Source organism: Toxotes jaculatrix, chromosome 16, assembly GCF_017976425.1.
Source record: "Toxotes jaculatrix isolate fToxJac2 chromosome 16, fToxJac2.pri, whole genome shotgun sequence".
Lineage (NCBI taxonomy): Eukaryota > Metazoa > Chordata > Actinopteri > Toxotidae > Toxotes > Toxotes jaculatrix.
In genome coordinates, this window is record NC_054409.1 from 20,162,087 (window position 1) to 20,176,059 (window position 13,973).

Sequence of the window (13,973 nt, forward strand, 5' to 3'; positions counted from 1 at the left end):
TTGTGGTACAAAAGTCCCTTTATTAGCATATACATTTTCACTTTTTTTTAAGTACAAATCTTGGCAGCTGTTTCCAAATGTGTACAAGGTTAAACAGAGATAAGAAAATAGCAAAATTCAGGTCAAGATATAGTGAAAATGAAGAGAATTAGAAAAAGTATAACTTTACAGAGTACACTGTTCTACTACATTTAATCATTATACATGATAAAATTATAGCTGAAACGTCCAATTTGTTAAGTAGCACTTGGAACATGTCTGTCATCGCGTATTGTTAATGTGACCTATAAAACTAGGCCTTGGAAAGATGGACCACAGTCAGCGACTGTTAGCACCAAAATCTCTACAGACTCTCTTCATATTAAACAGTTTTTGGATTCAGGCAGCTTCTCATAGACCTTTCAGAGTAAACACTTTGGTTGTGATCATGTCAGATTCAGTTATAACAGCAGTTTTGGCAAAATTAAACATTCAAGAGATTATAATAATAATAACAATAACAATAATAACAATAAAAAAGGTCTGGCTCCAATTGTTATTAAAAGTTAAGTTATGAGAAGAAACACACTCACTCCAGGTCAGAATTTGTGCTATTTTAACTACTGCAATAATACTACATAAAACAAGGCCTAACACTTGAAACACTTTTCTGATTGCACTACTGGAGGTGAAAAAAAAAACGTTGGCTTTGTTAAAGAACAGTGAGTCTTTGTAATCTATCTCTGCACAAGTCTGACAAAGGCCTGAACAAGCTGAATGAACGGCTCCTGACCTTCATGGCTGGCCTTGGAGCCTGGTGTGGGTGGTTTGGACTGGGTGGAGGGGAGGATGCCGCTGGCTGGAGACGATGGAGAGCCCCTGCGGAAGTGGCGGGACAGGCTGGAGAGAAGAGTGCTCTGAAGGTGACGAAAAGAGAAAACCAAAGAGGTTAAAAAAAATATTCTCTATTTTATAAAGGATGAGACTGGTGTTATTTGGTGTTTATCTTTTGATCTCATTGATGTGTTTTGGACAACAACAGAGCTCTATAGTCGAGAGGAATAAGCTACATCAGGCTTCAACTTCATTTACAGGATCAATTCATTGGTTTTGGTCCTTTCATTGGATTTGCAGACAATAAAAAAAATATAGAGTACCAACAGAATTGTTCTGTAAACACAGACAGAGAACTTAAAATAGACTGAGATGTGATGTCTTACCAGCTCAGAGCTGAGCTCCTGTTTGAGCCTCTGTTTGTCTCGGGGGAGGATGGAGGGATCTTTGAGACACCGAACAGCCTGAGAGATGAGGACGTAGAAACAGTTCTCCATGGTGAACATCAGCAGTGACCTGTAGAAAAGAGGAAAGAAAGTTAGAAACAATTTTGATTTTCCATGTGACAACAGTCCAAATACTTAATATGGCAGAGAAGACGGTCTCAGGTTACTCACTTCAGAGCTTGGATCTCCTCTGATGAAGCTAATGAGGCTATGCTCAAAGAAACTGGCTCTTTCTTCTTCTCCATCTATAAAAAAAAAAACGATGCAAAAACATTTAGAAATGTAGGCTGAGTGTAGCTGAAGTTACTTGAGACTATACTGAACTCACTGAACGTGTACCTCGCTCAACATGCTCAGAGCCACATTGATGGTGGCCAGCAGGGTTCCAAATGAAGGAGCCACATCAGGGTCGGACGCTGAAGTTGTGAAGCTGAGCATAAACAGGGTCCTGTACTCTGCCAAGTCCATACACTGACACACAAACAGACAAACAGCATTTTAATCTCTTTTTGTTGGTGTTCACATCTTTGCATAACATCTTTGAAAATGAGGCACAGTTTTTTTTAGGATGTAGCTGGGAACATGAACTAATAATCAGGATAAAAGCTAATAATCAGGCCCAGTTTGGAGTCAGAGGAACAAGTAGTCTGACCTGGTCCAGGAGTATCTGGCAGCAGTCTGGGGTGAAGTGCTGCAGAGTTGCCAGGGTTTTGCTGAGGATCTTCAGAAGACTGCACTGCACGGCCAGCAGGGCCTTCTGCTCTGCCTCCTCTCTCTCCCCTCCACCTGCTGCCTCTTTAGACGGGGTCTGTGGGGGCCGCTGGGTCCTGGGGAGGGGAGCAGGGGGCAACGCCTCACCGTTTTTAGCCTGAGAAAATTCCAAAACAAACATAAAATTGTTATTTATCTGAATATACAAACATTCAACATTTTATTTTACTGGATTCTTGTAGCAGAAAAGTTTTCTGGGCAGCTTACAATGACTATTTTTTATACTCTAAACACACTCACTGTAAGTCACGGTTATGATACTGAATAGAAAAGGAATGTAATGAGTGCCTGCCCATTATCAAACCAAACGAGGGTAGTAAAAGTCCTGGTTTCTGACCTGGAGGTAGTGATGAAGCATCTTCTTGCTGTGGAGCAGATACGTGCAGGTTTGACACAGATAGCACAGGTTTACCTGCACGAAGGAGATGAAAAAGAAAAACAGTGAATAAACTGAATGCAGAGGTGTAATCGCACTAGCGGCGCTGTGGCGTTTTCATGGCTGATGTAGAGCTTTCCTCTGGACCTACCTGTACGTCTCGGAGCAGTTTGGGCAGGTGAAACTGCCACTCTTTACAGAAGCTCGAGAGCTGCAGCAGGAAGCCAACTGTGTGGTCGGCCTCGTCCAAACAAGCCAGGCTCTGCACTGTTCGCACTGCGTTCAGACACTGAGCGGGAGAGACAAGCAAACATAAAGCTTAGTGTTGAAAAACTAATTTCGTCAGCAAGAAAAACAGAGTGTAACGTGTGCATACAGACATCCACCTGCTGATCTTTAGATCTGAAGGCAACAACACGCATTACACGCTTAAAACAGTGAATACTGTTATTATTATTAACTTATTTATTTATTACACCTTTAATGAAACAAATGTAAAGACAGCCTCACAGCGCCGCCATTTATTTCTTTGTGGATCAGAGTTTAATCTGATTGGATGCTCCAATGTCCAGTCAGTTTGAGAGAGGGCATGAGACCGACCTCTCATTCTGGAAACTGTGTTTATTTATTTTGTTTTTAAACTGCAAGATGAAATAACACAAGCAGCAGAGAAGAAGAGATACTGCTTGGCTGCAGTGAGTGCAGGGACGATGACAACAAAACGTTTGAGAAGAGGCTGTGGTCTAGATGGACCCCTAGTTGTGCAGGTTCAGTGGTTAGTACATAAATTTTTTTTTATCACTTTATCATCACTTTTATATCAGTATTTCACTCTGTTAATACAATAATAAAATTTTAACAGCCTTTCAGTCATACCTGTAGTATACGTTCTTGATGTACTCCAACAAAGTCCAGGGCTTCATTGATGAAGTTGTAGCGCAGAGTCTTGAGCAGACTCTCCATTAAAGACATGCAGAGGCGGTACACCCCAGGCCAGCAGGCGGAGTCCTGGGACTTACGGGAGAAACTCTGTCCAGGGACATGAATACGTTATTATATATCACAAAAAAAAAACATTATCTCCATCATTAAGCAACCGCAAGGCAGAAAAACGTGAAGTGCGCACTATATTTGTATTACCTGTGATGCCCCATTTGAAGAGACTTCATATACGCTCAGAAGAGGGAGGCAGATAGTTTGAATCACACCTGCTCCTGCAACAGCAGCTGCCCCCTGGAGAAAAAAAACAAAGACACCTTCAACATTTGACACCTTGATTTGATGTAAATGATTCATTTAAAAACATTAAATGAAGTAATTAAACGATTCACAGTAGAAGAGTGTCTGTGTTGACCTGTGGAGTGCGGGCCAGTGTGAGCAGCAGGTGAAGTGCAGCCTCAGTGAAGTAGAGGTTGTGTTTGGAGCGCAGGCTGAGCTCTACAGCGCTGAGCACTGACGGGAGCACCGGAACCTTCCTCATCACTGAGACCCAGTGCTCACCATCCTCATCGGTGCGACACAGCTCCTTCGCCAAGTGCAGAGCGAGAACACACACCTGATGAAAACAGAGTGAGAGGGACAAAGGGTCAAACTTATGGAAAATTATTAGCTTGAATATGAAACTGAGTTTTTGACACTTCTGGAAGGAACCAAATTAAAGTGCGAAAAGCAGCAACGACAAATAAAAACTCTTCTGGTCACTGTTCCCGCCTCACTCACCCCATCTCTCTGGTCCTTCTGTGGTCCGCGGGGAGAGTCCGTCTCCATGCTGTCCTCGTCCTCCGTTGTGTCTCCTACCTGGCTCATGTGGCGAGTATTGTCAATGAGCGCCAAGGCCTCGTCTTTCACCGTCTCGCACACAGACAGCAACAGCTGGGGCAGCTGGGAAATGTCTCCACCTGGTCGACAAAAAATTGAATCAAGAAAAAGATCAAACTACAGACCCCTGCAACATTCATACAGACAACAGAAGACACACACAAACACCTCTTACCATTGAGTCCCTGAATCTGCAGCACAGAAATAAGAGCAGAGAAGATTTTGGCTTTGGTCCTCTCCATCATCTGTTGGTCAGCTTGCAGGACACTCTCCAGGATCAGGGAGAGGGGAGACAGGATGTCAGGAGCTGTTGCTATCACACTGGAGAGAAGAAGAGCCCAGTGACAGAGTTTGTCAGAGATAAAGGAGTTAGAATATGTCAAGCGTGCAGTGCTGACTCCCTCGACTCTGTCACATGCATGAATACACACCCTTTCCATTGTTTGAGGAGGATGAGTAGTAGCGTTGCCATCATGGATCCAAGACGAAGACAAGGCACAGACATAGGTGTCGTCAGCTAAGAGACAAAAGGATGGAATTTAGTTACAGTGAGACAGCGATGTTAAAAAAAAGACAAACAGAGAGGAAGTAAAAAGAGTAAGGAGAAGATATTTACAGCGGCTTTAGTTCCATCCAGGACGTCCATGAAAAGCTTGAGCTTAATCGAGTCCTCTGTTAGCTGCATCACATCGGACTGAAAACATAAAATAGACAATAAAATATACTAACTGCTCGTCTTTCTATTCTAACTCCTGTCAAAAATGTGAATAAGCATTTGTCCCAAAATGTGAAATCTTTATCGACATCTTCAACGTGATTGAGTTTACTGTAACTTACATGGCTAGTGGAAAGAATCAGCAGCATCCGCCAGGCAGAGATCAACATCTGGGTCTCTGCGAAGTAACAGATGCCTTCTTCCTCCATCTCTGCCACGTGGCACACCAGAGACTTGACATACTGGGACCAGTACTCGTATCGTCGTGCAGTGGAGAACTTCTGCAGCCCATCCTTCAGAGACTGCTCTAAGGAGCCACTGCAACAACACAAACGCAATAATTAACATCAACCCCATGAGATTTGAGGGAATGTCTGCGAATGAAAATGATTCATTTGTGAAAATATTGCAGAGCCTGAAAATACCTGACAACATAGTAGATCTCCAGGCCGATGATTTTCATGACAAACGCACAGGTCTCCAGAACACAAGGCTGTGGGGAAACGTTTAAAATTATTAAATAGACACATGACTCATGATGCAAATTCTCTCTCTTAATCAGCATAGCAAACATTAATACCTCTGTGGTGTCTGACGGTGGGGTGAGGGTTCCAAAGAGTGGTGTCGTCAAATTCTCCCAAAAGCGTTCTCTGTGTGAAAAAGGAAGCAGTACAGATTCATCAAAACAAATTCTTTCAAAACATCCAGCTGCACATTTTCTTTCAGAGTCAACGTAAGAATTTTGTCTGGGTAAATGAGCTCACTTGGTTCGCAAGACGGAGATGGCACTATCTCTGCGATCCTGCCAGAGGGCGAGAAGGAAGGCCAGGGCCGCACGGTGGAGCAGCGGGGGACACCAATATTTCCCCTGCTGTTTGGAGTCAATCAGGTCCAACACCACATGAAGACAGCTCCACTCACCCAGTAGAAACTCCTACAGGTTAAAAAAAAACAAAAAGAAAAACACGTTTTGAATCCAGGTGCAACACCACTAAAAGTACAAACAAATTTCTTTCTTTTTATTACTACATGTATCCCCATGGTTCACACCTTTGATCCCTCGCTGCCATCTTTGACTTCCAGGTTGAGGAAAAGCTCAATGAGGCCGGGCTGAGTTTCTACAGCAACAGTGAGAAATTCAAGGATCATGACCTTGATCCTCATGTCTTCGGTTTTGCTCTGCAGCCGAGTGAGGAATGCATCCCGGATGGCGGCTGCGTCATTGCCAAGGCAGGCGTAGACTGACATGGGAGCCACCTACAGACAAAACATGAGTTCAACATCGATATTTTCTGTTGTGCAAAACAAACCCATTAAGTAAAAAAATGCATATAATGGTAGTCTTACCGTGGCGAGTCTTTTAAGCAGCTGGATTGCGAGGCGAGGCAGTGCTGGGTCATGTTTGTGGTAAATATACTTGGCCAGGACAACTATGAGGTTGTTGCCATGACCACCGTGTTGTGTCAGGGCCTGCTCCAGAGGGGACACAACATCAGACGGCGGCTTCAGTCGGATGACATTGTTTGTGACAGAGAAGGCCAGTTTGACCGTCTGGATCAGGATCTGACCGGGACCCTCCGAGCCACAGCTGGTGAGCATCATGGAGAGGAAAGGAAAAAAAACAAAAATAAAAAACTATCTCAGCAAAACTATTACAACACAATCAGTCATCTCATCTAATTATGAGGAAAACAAGGCATGAACACATCAGACTGTTCACCTGCTGGGCTGTGCAGCCAGGACCACATCTATGGTGTCCACTCCAACTCCCATGATATTGACGACTGCCTGTCCAGCCTCAGTGTTTGCCAGGCTGTAGATGCACAGAGACTGCAGGGTGGGAGTGCTGCATCAAGAAAGAAATGTGCAAATCAACAGCTTTTCAAGTCAAACAACAACCTAATGTTTGTCAATTAACTAATAAGGACTGAAACTGATGGTGATGATCGTAATGATTAACTGCTTGGTCAAGAAAACATCAGGAAATAGTGAAAAAGGTTGACACTTTTCATGTGTCTGGTTTTGTCCACCCAACAGTTGGACAAAACTGTTGTCCTTACCTGCCCTGGTCTTCCCCCTCTGGGCTCAGATTGAGAATGGCATGGATCAGCTCCAAAATAAGACAACCTGCAGCGACAAAGAGCAGCCGGTGTTTATTCAGTTTTTGCTTTCATGTTTCCAGTCTGGGAAAAGAAAAAAAGCATCCCACTGTCAGGAAGGCGCCCTTACCTATCCTCTCCCTGACTCCGTAGGTGTTGTAACGCCACTTGTGGTACGTGGGAAGCATCTCCTTTAGCACCAGCAGCACACAAGGGATCAGGCCTTTGTTCTGAGTGCTGCCAAGCTGACCCTGAAATAATCAACAGACAGAGAAGGAAGAGATATATATGATGCCGATAACAGAAGCGGGACGCCACATTTATACATCAGAAAATAACACTGACTCCTTCATTTGAGGTGAAATGACACTGTTCAGCTGCTATCACAGAATGTCGGGTAGAAGCCATTTCCGTGTGTCTGATTCGGTTAAATTGTGTTATTACCTTGACCAGGGTTGTAATGAGACGAAGGAAGGCGATGGTCACAGCATACTCCCCCCTGGGCTGTTCAATCTGGACCAGCAGGTTGCCATAGTTACCTGCCTTCATCCCCTCAGCACTAAAAAAATAAAAAATAAAAAATTCAATACTTCTTAACTAAAATAAAAGTCTGGTGTTTACTGTTCAAATAAAAAACTGGCAGCACAGATATTGAGGTTTTGTTTTTTTTTTTTACTTTACCTTACACACTGAGCCATGCTGGTCAAAGGGTTGGAAGCAAAGGGGAGGAAACCAGTGTGGTGCAGACTGGACCACACCTGAGGATGAATAAAATAAGGAGACGGATGAGGTGTGTGAAGAGGATTCAAGAACAATTGTAAATGGGACTTCCTGTTTAGAGATACTCAAGATACCCACCTTCCCAGGCATCCTTGCAGCCAGAACAGAGAGGCAGTTCACACAGGAGGCAATCACGTCCACTGGAGGATTGATGACTGACGTTAACCTGAAAAACAGCAAACACAGAAATCACAAAACAAATCTGTTAGTGGTTTCTAATGGAGACAGTTTCTAATACAAAGTACAAAATAACAAATGCATTCCAGAGTTTGATAAATGTCTCTGCTTACCTCTGCAGCAACATGTAGATGCGTGAAGTGAGAGGTAACAGACAGTCCGACACAGTCCAGTCTGTGCTTATGATCTTATGGACCAGATCCAGGATTGGTTTCACACGTGCACAGTGAGCTATCACATCTGACACAAGTAAAGATAGAGAAACAGAAACAAGATAATCATGTTTAAAAAAAAAACAAACACCAAGCAAAGAAACCTTAAAGCTGATGGTAACTTGTGACGATCATCGGGAATTATCTCTCATGGCCAAGAGGAACAGACAGAATTTAGAAGTCCATATGACCCAAACTGTCCTCTGAATAAGAGTATAATCTGCTAGTGAAAGTATGAATGATCAGTTGCGTACCTGCAGTTGAAACGACATGGAGCAGCATCTCCACCTCACATGTGAAGAGAGTCCAGGAGCTGTAGGAGTAGTCCCAGCGCACCACGTAGCCCTGGTCACCTCCAATCATCACCTGGCCCAGCACTCCCTGTGGCATCCACAGGTTAGTCTGCCCAGTGCCTGGCGGTTGAGACAAAATTTTAGAGGACAATAAATGTTAAATCTTTGATAATTATACATAATATAAATATTCATGAAAATAAATAGACCCTTGGGCTGGTTATTTTACATCTGTATACAAATCTCACAGCAATAACTAAAACAAAAAAAAATAAAACTAACCGAGAGGGTAGAGGAGTTTTGGTGTTTGTCTCCTCCACAGCGTCTCATCGTCCTTGGAGATGATGTCGTTGGGCTTATGTTTGTAAACTTGTGTGTAGAAGGACATCTTATCCAAAAAGTTGTACACCTGTCACACAGAAGTAAAAGTACACTGTTAAACCATTTGCACAGTGCAAAGCTCAGTGTGTGTATCTATCTGTGCGTGTGTGAAATCTACCTTTTTAACCGTCGACTTGTTCGACAGAAGAGTGGTTAGAAGTTGTAACAACGGTCCAATTTTATGAGGGAACATGCCGACTGCACTGTCCAGGATCATTCCCAATCCCATGTTCGGCTTCTGGATTAAAAATGTGACAAACAGGACAGATTATCAGCAGTGGTCTTTTTGTTTTGTTGTGTTTTTATCCTAATTTACCAGCAAAGAGTCTCCTCTGTGTTTCTTTCCTCACCATTTCCCAAAAGACTTCAGCCAGACTGGGAGCAGAGAGGACCTCACAAGCAGCGTCGATCAGGTGGGAGCACTGCGTGGCGACACCACCAGTCTGTCACATTCAGTTTGAATGAAGGCAAGTTACCAACACAAGATACAAATATGAATGAGACGATTTAAATTTGTGTAAAACCTGACTATGTACCTGCAGGCTTTCTTCTTCGAAAGATGTGATCACAAATGAGAGGAGTCCATAGATACACATCTTTGCTGTGCTTGCCGTGCACTGAAGAGAAAGAGTCAAAGAGTGACAGATAAAATTGAATGTATAACAACAACATAAATACATATGTGTGAGTAGACACTGGTACGTACTGGTATACGTATATTTAATTTGTGAAAATCAGGGAAAAATTTGATTTTGGGTAAACAAACTGTGATGGTTTGGATGTAAAACTCATTGTTTTCAACCTGTTTTTTTTCCCAGTGGTCAAACAAAGCCAATTTTCACATATTCAATGTTCAATGCATCTTCAGTGTCTGGCTGCCCAACAAATATAAACCAAAGATTGAAGGGAATCATTATGAAAGTCTGATTTAGCTCAGATCTCGCCTATAAAACTGATCCAAAGTACAAGCTTCCTGTCTGCCACATGGTTTTCATTCTAGCCATGTCATTAGAGACTGATTTAAGTCTGAGGCCCCATGTGATTACATTTAACTACCTGGTAGAGAAAACCAGCAGCACTCTGAGCCCGGAGGACACGATCTGAGAACCACTGCTCTGAGGCTTTCACTTAAGACCTTGTGAATGGAGGTTATTTCCATAACTTGTGATCAGAAAGTTGGAGCAGGGCCATGTAATTTCAGCAGTTTAAGTGAATGGAGGCAGCAAAGAGACACGGCTCTCCAAAAATGTTAAACGATTTCAGTGATTGTCACAACAAAAAAAACATCAAAGAGATATCCTTAAATATCCTTTAAGAAAAAGCGATGGGATTTTTTCCACCTTCACATATTAAAAACTTTAAGTTTTTAAGTTTGCATTGCACCTGATCCAAGTGTGTATCCATGTTCTCTTACGTTATTCCCAGAGACGCTGAGGTCCTTCAGCATGGTTGAAAGGTATTTGAACACCCCCAGCTGCAGGGCGGTGTTGCCTATCCTCCTGATCACGGGGCTGGACTCGTCAGGTCTCAGCGTGTGTCTCAGCAGGACCCAGGCCAGCAGCACTGGCCCGTGATGAGGGATGTCGCCGAATGTCAGCAGCAGCTGATCCATCTCCTGGAAGAGACAGATAAAATATACAGGTTCAGACATCTGTGTGGTTTATTCTAAGTTCCTAAAAGTATTTTCTCAGCCTGTGATCTGTATTTAGAGACTCAAATCGAACCTTAATGACGTCAGGTGCGCTGGAGAACTGATGCTGCTCTGTACAGTCTTCCAGGGCACACTTGTGCAGAAAGTCTATGTCCATTCCCTCAACCAGGATGAGAGAGCTCAGATATCTGCAGGCCATAGAAACACAGATAATATTAATGAATGACATTAAAGGAATTATATAATAAGAAAGTTACTAGAGTCCAACGAGGTATCCTATTTACACACAACATGGTACATATACACAAAACCTGAGTGCTCTTACCCAATGCGGTCAACCAACGCATCCATGCTTTTGTCCACTAGGTGTCTGTTGGTCTGTCGCAAACCAAAACCCTGCTCCTTGAACATCTTTGTGAAGCTCAGCAGGTCAGACGGGCTCATCTCAAAGTAAGCATAATACAGGAAGATGATCTCCAACAGCAGAGACTGTTCTCTCAGACACTGCAGGAACCATCGTGACACCTGCCTCTCGGTCTGGAAAAGAGAAAAGATTATTTTACAAGCTTTGACAAACAAATGCCACTGTCAACACAAAAAGTGTGAATAATATGTAATAATACATTCGATCTATGATACAATATACAGTATGTTATCAAAAATATGAACCAAACATATGAAGCAAATTATCACCATGAGGTTTCCGTGCGTTTCCCATGTTGGTGCCTCTGCTTTGAAGAGGTTCTCAAACTGTGACTGGTAGTTGCTCACCAGGTCCTTCTCCAGTTTATTGACACAGTTACAGTACTCAGCCTGGACAAATAACAAACACACCAAGAATTATGTCACAGAAGCAACAAAGAATAAACTTAAATGCACAATTAAAGCTCTATTCTTCAATCTTCTGATGCGACTCAAGTCTGTGTGTTTCTCACCCTGTAGGGATGTCGTTCATCCTGAAAGTATGTCAGCAAGAGGAGGACACATCTGAGCAGACACATGCGCTCCTCATAGTAATAGTCAGCTATCTGTAAATACACACACACACAGGCACTCACAGTTACTGGATTAAATATGGAAGTATAACTGCCATGGTGAACCAATAGGAACTTAACACCAAGTAAATAGCTGCAGATCCTTGTACTGACCTTCAGCAGCAGTGCCTGGCTTTGTCGCTCATCCTTGAGAACAACCTGTAAAGAAGACTCAGTTATACACCATCTGAATATCTTTTTTACAATGTAAGATTACAATACTCAGTCTCACATACAAGAGTGCCAACATTTCAGACACAGATTTCAACACAGCTAAATAATCAAATGAGAAGACACACCTTTAACGAATCCCGGGTTCCTCTGTAATCCTCCTGTAGGTAGCACTGTAAGAGCTGCACACTCTGCTGCTCATCAAGACCCTGTTACATTATTAAATTGTTATTAAATCACCATGGAATTCACCACCACATACAAACAGTGAATCCCACATTTTACATAAAACAGATATTTTTTTTAATTCTTACCAGCAGTTTGCTGATCCTCAGACCAAAATCCTTTAGTGGTTGTGCAACATCTTTGTTCTCCTTCACTTTCCCAGCAGAGGAGGAGCTAGAAGAAGAAGTAATGCTGACAATTACCCTTTCAGTCGTTATGAAGAAGAGTATCTGATGTAAGGATCTAAAGAACTGTAACAATACCTGGGAGGCTTGTAGTAACTGAGTCCTTGATGCAGTCTGTCCCAGTGTCTGTCAAGTTCTGCCTCTATCTGAGCCTGTGGCCGTCAGACATTTCATAATAAAAACAGGGAGAAATCCCATGTTATTGGTTCTAGTGTCATTTTCTGTATGACCTTAACAAGAAAATGCCTTTTGTTGCAAGTGTGCAAGAAATACTCCTGCATATAAGATATGTGACAACACGTGGCAAGAAGACACATACCGGCTCTCGCAATGCAGATCTTCCCAACAATATGGTCCATAACTCTCGACAGCTCCTAAGAAAAGAATGGAAATGTTAATTGACATTGAAGCACATCACACAGGAAGGTACTGCGAGACAAGGAAGAGCACTAATGATAATTGTCATCATCAATTATTCTGCAAATGTTTTCAATTAATTGTTTAGTCTTTGAAAATGTCGAAAATGTCATTTACAACTTGACAATTCCGAACAAAAGACCTTCAAATGCCTAACGTCCAAATCCCTAAAAATATTTAGTTTACAATAAAGTAATTATTGTTCTGTTAAAACTACTCATTTCAAATCTATATGAGACGATATAAATTTGTCAAACGTCAAAGGCTTTTCACTACAATATTACGGTAACTATTCTTTTAATATCTCCGGTAAACTATTTAACTGAATAAGCCAAAAACAAACATATCTGTGTGATAATTCGTCAACAGTTTATCTTTGAAAAAAAGAAATGTAATACAATCCAGTACATCGGTATCGGAATATAAAATTACGGGCCACGGACCAGCTGTGAAAGAGTTCGGGGTTTTGCCATGTTGGCCGTGGGTTTTTGTATAGACTCATGCAGAGAATGTCAATGCAACTGCAAAACTAATCGAAACATTAAATTATATTCGAATACGTGCATTGAAGTCCTATATAAGAATATCTGTCTTTTGTGTTGCTGTGCACTCATAGACTGTTATGGTTACGGTTGGATTTTAAGCGCCCTCCTTTTACGTTACACCTCAGTTAAATTAGCCTTCAAATTAAGACAGTCAGTTAATTTTGACTAACTGTGAAAGTACCGTTTTATTAACGAGCTGAAGGCTCGGGTTGTTGACATGCGGCTGACACACCGCGCTGCTGAAAAGCCATTCAAATGTTTAACTGCTAGCACTTGCTAAGCTAAGTCAGCGTGGTGCTAACAGCTCAAAAGACTCACTGTCGTAAGTAAATGCGACTGTCGGGAGGACCTAACAAACGCATAGGTTGCGTATAAATGTTTATTAACTGGCAAATAGTTTAAAAACAATTTAGACAAAGTAGACGGTAGTTTAAAAAATTCGTTGCTAGCTGCCTACCTGACGCTGATCTCCGATTCCGCCATCTTCGTTCCTGCCATGTCATTGGCTGGTGTTCTGTGTCGTCATCACTGCCTTCTTCTTCGTGGGGCAGCTTGCATCGCTGTTGTTACTTTAGCGCCATCTTCTGGAGCAAACTGATTATAAATTCATGGATCTTTCAGAATAAAAAAAATAAAGAATCAGCGTCTGCCGTTTCCTTTACCCCTATAATCCAGTGTAATTTGTATATTAGTGTACGGTAATGTGTGTGGTTAATGTTTTTACACTGAACTTGCTATAACGCAAATTATAAAGGTGCACCTGATTTAAAAATGTAAAAACATATATATGTTAGACAATCACTATATGCTTTCTTAGCACCTTATTACCATAGAAAATTACTGTGTAATAATAATGTTAAATAA

At 42.1% G+C, this 13,973-nt stretch overlaps 1 protein-coding gene across 2 annotated transcripts; it reads right to left on the reverse strand.

The window, feature by feature from the left end:
• Position 1: 1 nt before the first annotated feature.
• On the reverse strand, positions 2 to 13,627 carry nup188 (nucleoporin 188). Of its 2 annotated transcripts, none has more exons than XM_041058220.1 (43): positions 13,567 to 13,627; positions 12,467 to 12,521; positions 12,226 to 12,299; positions 12,052 to 12,136; positions 11,866 to 11,946; positions 11,681 to 11,725; positions 11,468 to 11,560; positions 11,226 to 11,345; positions 10,858 to 11,069; positions 10,606 to 10,720; positions 10,296 to 10,496; positions 9,418 to 9,498; positions 9,232 to 9,303; positions 9,000 to 9,119; positions 8,783 to 8,909; positions 8,462 to 8,620; positions 8,109 to 8,235; positions 7,897 to 7,984; positions 7,720 to 7,796; positions 7,483 to 7,597; positions 7,169 to 7,289; positions 7,000 to 7,066; positions 6,660 to 6,785; positions 6,287 to 6,527; positions 5,990 to 6,196; positions 5,704 to 5,873; positions 5,520 to 5,589; positions 5,365 to 5,432; positions 5,062 to 5,257; positions 4,841 to 4,918; positions 4,656 to 4,741; positions 4,400 to 4,545; positions 4,126 to 4,304; positions 3,761 to 3,961; positions 3,547 to 3,639; positions 3,283 to 3,435; positions 2,558 to 2,695; positions 2,368 to 2,442; positions 1,912 to 2,127; positions 1,599 to 1,730; positions 1,431 to 1,504; positions 1,200 to 1,329; positions 2 to 896 (listed from the first exon to the last, which is right to left on the reverse strand). In XM_041058220.1, the coding sequence occupies exons 1-43, from the start codon at positions 13,605 to 13,607 to the stop codon at positions 717 to 719; spliced, it is 5,235 nt and encodes a 1,744-aa protein (XP_040914154.1). In that variant the 5' UTR covers positions 13,608 to 13,627; the 3' UTR covers positions 2 to 716. The 2 variants fall into 2 exon arrangements, with proteins under 2 accessions (XP_040914154.1, XP_040914153.1); XM_041058219.1 differs by having other exon boundaries at positions 9,232 to 9,324.
• Between the last annotated feature and the right edge of the window lie 346 nt (positions 13,628 to 13,973).

What these genes read in the sequence shown, in the direction of transcription:
- nup188 (XM_041058219.1), bottom strand. Translation starts at nt 13,607, where the DNA reads ATGGCAGGAACGAAGATGGCGGAATCGGAGATCAGCGTCAG. An exon ending in GCGTTGGTTGACCGCATTGG is followed by an intron (nt 10,721 to 10,857) that starts GTAAGAGCACTC and finishes TATGGCCTGCAG; the next exon opens with ATATCTGAGCTCTCTCATCC. An exon ending in CACTGGCCCGCACTCCACAG is followed by an intron (nt 3,640 to 3,760) that starts GTCAACACAGAC and finishes TTTTTTCTCCAG; the next exon opens with GGGGCAGCTGCTGTTGCAGG.